This window comes from Sinocyclocheilus anshuiensis, unplaced genomic scaffold (genome assembly GCF_001515605.1).
Source record: "Sinocyclocheilus anshuiensis isolate Anshui unplaced genomic scaffold, SAMN03320099.WGS_v1.1 scaffold1474, whole genome shotgun sequence".
Taxonomy (NCBI): domain Eukaryota; kingdom Metazoa; phylum Chordata; class Actinopteri; order Cypriniformes; family Cyprinidae; genus Sinocyclocheilus; species Sinocyclocheilus anshuiensis.
In genome coordinates this window covers 90,338-93,986 of record NW_015558627.1, presented here as the reverse complement: position 1 = coordinate 93,986, position 3,649 = coordinate 90,338, and the positions used below count along the sequence as shown (strand labels likewise).

The 3,649-nt window shown below is 38.2% G+C and overlaps 1 protein-coding gene across 1 annotated transcript in view; it reads left to right on the top strand.

Moving 5' to 3' along the window:
- Window positions 1-1,793: 1,793 nt before the first annotated feature.
- The window catches only part of LOC107680744 (gastrula zinc finger protein XlCGF8.2DB-like), a 20,661-nt gene continuing 18,805 nt past the window's right edge, over window positions 1,794-3,649 (top strand). The window contains exons 1-2 of the mRNA XM_016476791.1: window positions 1,794-1,856; window positions 2,376-2,589. Of these exons, the coding sequence (XP_016332277.1) occupies window positions 2,424-2,589 (166 nt within the window). The 5' untranslated portion in view covers window positions 1,794-1,856; window positions 2,376-2,423. The remainder of the gene's footprint in view (window positions 1,857-2,375; window positions 2,590-3,649) is intronic.

Here is a 3,649-nt window from a genome sequence, read left to right as displayed (position 1 = left end):
AGTTTGGATGCGTGTCTCTAATTCTGAAATCTTCTCTGTCAGCCTAACTATTTCCCTGCATTTATCACATGTGAATCCCTCGTCACCGACAGAGAGAGATAAACTATACATGTGGCAAGCGGTGCAAACAACAATAGCAGGAGAAGAAGCCATTACTCACTATGATTGATGAATGATTCTTACCACAGTTGTTTGATGAACTTGTGAAAATAAACGGAGAGAGAGAGAGAGAAAAAAAAAGAAAACGGCAGTAGGCGCGAATGGAAACGCTAATGACAAGCTACCCGGCTAACGAATGCTAACGCGCTGCAGGTCGCGGTTTTAGAATAAAAGTGAACGATCAAATTAATCAGATTAGGTTGAAAGATAATCTCAGATAATATCAGAAATATGGTGGGAATTAAGTTAGATTTTATCACTTTAAACAACAGAGAGTGATAGTATCTAGAGATTCTACCAACATATAAGGTAAACATATTACAGGTAAATGTGCTTTTTGTGGGGTAATAGAAACCACTGAACATGTAATATTAAACTGTCGGAAATATAATATAGAGAGAATTAAAATGATAAATAACTTAAATGGTAATAATAAAGAAAAAAAGAAGATAAACTGGATATTAGGAAAAGGATTAAGAGAAAAGCAAAGGAATAGGGGAACACACAAGCTGGGTTTTTTGGCATGGGAGCTGAACACGCAGCAGCCAGAAATACAGCTTGGGTGAGCCTGAAATAAAATTAACAATTAAAAAAAAATATATATATATATGAATAGAGGTGGGACTATTGTATGACTATGTATGATTAGAAACAGTTGGTGGCAGTATGTGCCTATGGTGCGGAATACGCCAAAAATTTCCAAAGAAGAAGAAGAAGATTTCTATGCATTAGACAGCAGTGTGAGCAGGCCTGCGTTCAGCCCCGACAAAACGGTGCAAAACGTGTTTTAAACGGAAACGGTTGCAAAGCAACTTTACAGCAAATTAAGTTTCTACAATATTTAGTGGTAGTTTATCAGTGGTGGCTGTCAGTTAATGTACATATGGCAGGAATGTACGGAAAAATCAGTTAAAGATCCACCGACTGCGCTGATCAAAAGCATGATGGGAAACGACTGGCTGAAGACACAGATTAATGCTCATTGGTCCAGACAACCGTGATGCTGGGTTCTCTTCTAAAATATTTTATTTTTTATCTGATTTCATGTGATTATGTATTTAAATTATGCATGAATGTTCCCAAACACTGTGACAGTGCGATCTCTGTGTGAGAAAATGTGATTGTTCTCATATTTCTATAAAAATCTAAAATACATGTTTGTATTAAAGTAAAAATGGATGATAAATACACCTTTCGTATGGAATTAAATAGCAAGCACTTTGAGTGTCTCGTTCATCATATTTATTTTCATATAAAAGCAACAGAACTGAAATGATATCATGTTTATCAGCAGCACAGCACGTGAGTGAGAATAACGCGATATCGGTCTTTGATCTCATTGGTATCTGTTCCACTTCGAGAGGTCAGAGCTGTCCGTCTTGTCTGCTCTTATTTCACTGCCCTCACCGCAGCCGCCTGCATTTCAGGCGAGGCCAGGCGCATCTCAAACAAGCCTACTGTGCCAGCTGTCTCTTTAATACCGCATGGTTTATATACATGCTGCTGCTGATTGGGCTGACATGTTTGACACACCCACCAAACAAGAGAAAACGCATCTCAAACCCCGTTGCACACCGTTTCCAGGAAACATGTCGTTCAGACCGGAAACCGTAGCACAAGCTTGCCCCAGGACTCTTATTTTGGCGTGGTGATGTGACGTCACGAGGATGCGCCTGCTGTGATTCGACTCAAGAAAGGTTTGTGTTTGAACTGTTCAACTTTAAAGTTTTACCAGCGATACAGAATTAATTGTTTATTATTGACCGTAACATATCAATGCTTTATTTAAAAGTTCTTAACGTTATTTGTGTGAGTAGAGCGCATCCACACACGAGTAACACAAGGCGAGTCTGATTTCGCTCGTATATCAGAATCAGTTTATCATAAACATGTAACATTATTCAGTCACTGGACGAACCGAGCGTTTGAACTCCGAGTCACTTGAATCCGCTCTGGCGTCACGTGCTGGTCAAAGCCGTTTAATCGACCCGCGTGTTTAACGACAACTCAGACCAAGAGAAAATGCTTTCATTGAAGTGCAGTCGATTAAACGTGATCAGCAAATCATTAGATAACAAATATACATCATAACTACCTAAATGTAAACTTATTTTATCAGTGTTGTAAAGCTAGGTTTAGTTTTAGTCTACTGAGCTAGAGCTGATTGAGATTTAGTTTGGGTTTATTTCTCTTTCTGTTACTCTCATCTTAAACAGAACTGAGTGTCCAAACTCCTGCTGAAGCGACTGAGATCCTCCAAGCACATGGCGTTTATTAAAGAGGAGGGTGAAGACGTGAAGATTGAAGACGCTTTCAGAGTCAAACATGAAGATCCTGAGGAACAAACAGAGATGGCGTTTATTAAAGAGGAGAGTGAAGGCATCAGGATTGAAGAAGTATTCAGTCTGAAAGACACTGAGGAACAAACAGGTTAGTTGGGTAAAGAGGTGTTATTTAACATGGAGCGGGCAGACGCATGTGGACAGACCTGCTGAGATCACATGACCAGACCCATGCTAATGCTGCTTCATGTGAACCTGAGAAGATCCTTCCTTCATGTTGTTATGACGCGTCACACATTAAATCGGGTGTCAAACGCGGTTTAGGTTATTTATTAATAATTACCTGAGTGTGTTTTTGAGATGGCTGGTTTAAGGCTGTCGTGGATAAATAAATATGACAGTAAAGCTGCCAGTAGGTGGCAGCAAGTCCCGTCTTAATGAGTGATCCATTGACTCATTCATTCAAACCGTTTGATTCATTTAGAAACGAAACTAGTGATTGTCTTAATGAAGTGGCCACTGTATCATTGACTCAAATGGTTTGATCAAAAAGACAGATTCATTCAGTAACAAAATACACAGTGCTGAAAAATTGGTCTTGCGCTGGCTTTGTTAAAAACTTTTCATTTCCGAGACAGAGATAAACAGACAGCATTGTGGCTAAAGTGTAACACGCTTAATAAAAGCATCTTGTTTGTTGAGCTTTTGTATAAAATCGATTAATTTGCGATCGCGTTGAGATTCAAGAAAGCAGCACTCTTGTTATAGTTAACGTTACTTAACCATCATTTAACATCAAAACAAAAACTCTTACAGGGCATTTTTGCCTCCATATCTTGAATTATATTATAACTGTATTCTGATTGCCTTCATCCGGCACTGAAAACCTTGCAAAGTTACAAAATGTCAGCTCGCAAATTTTCAAAAGAATGTTTTATTTATTAGTTTATTGTTCAAATCATCCCGCAGGCTGGATTGGACACCTTTGCATTCAATTAAGAAAAAGTAATAAATAATGCAGAAGTTGTCTAAACAAATTTATGTGTAACATTAAACCCAATATCTATTTCTGAATTGAAAACCATTAATTTCTATCAATTAATTATGCGAAAGTATCTAAAAAAATCCCATTTTGCGTAAGGCAAGCCTTGAAATGTGAGTGATCAACTGTACATTTGGTGGAGTCAAGGGCGTAGATTTGGTTTGAA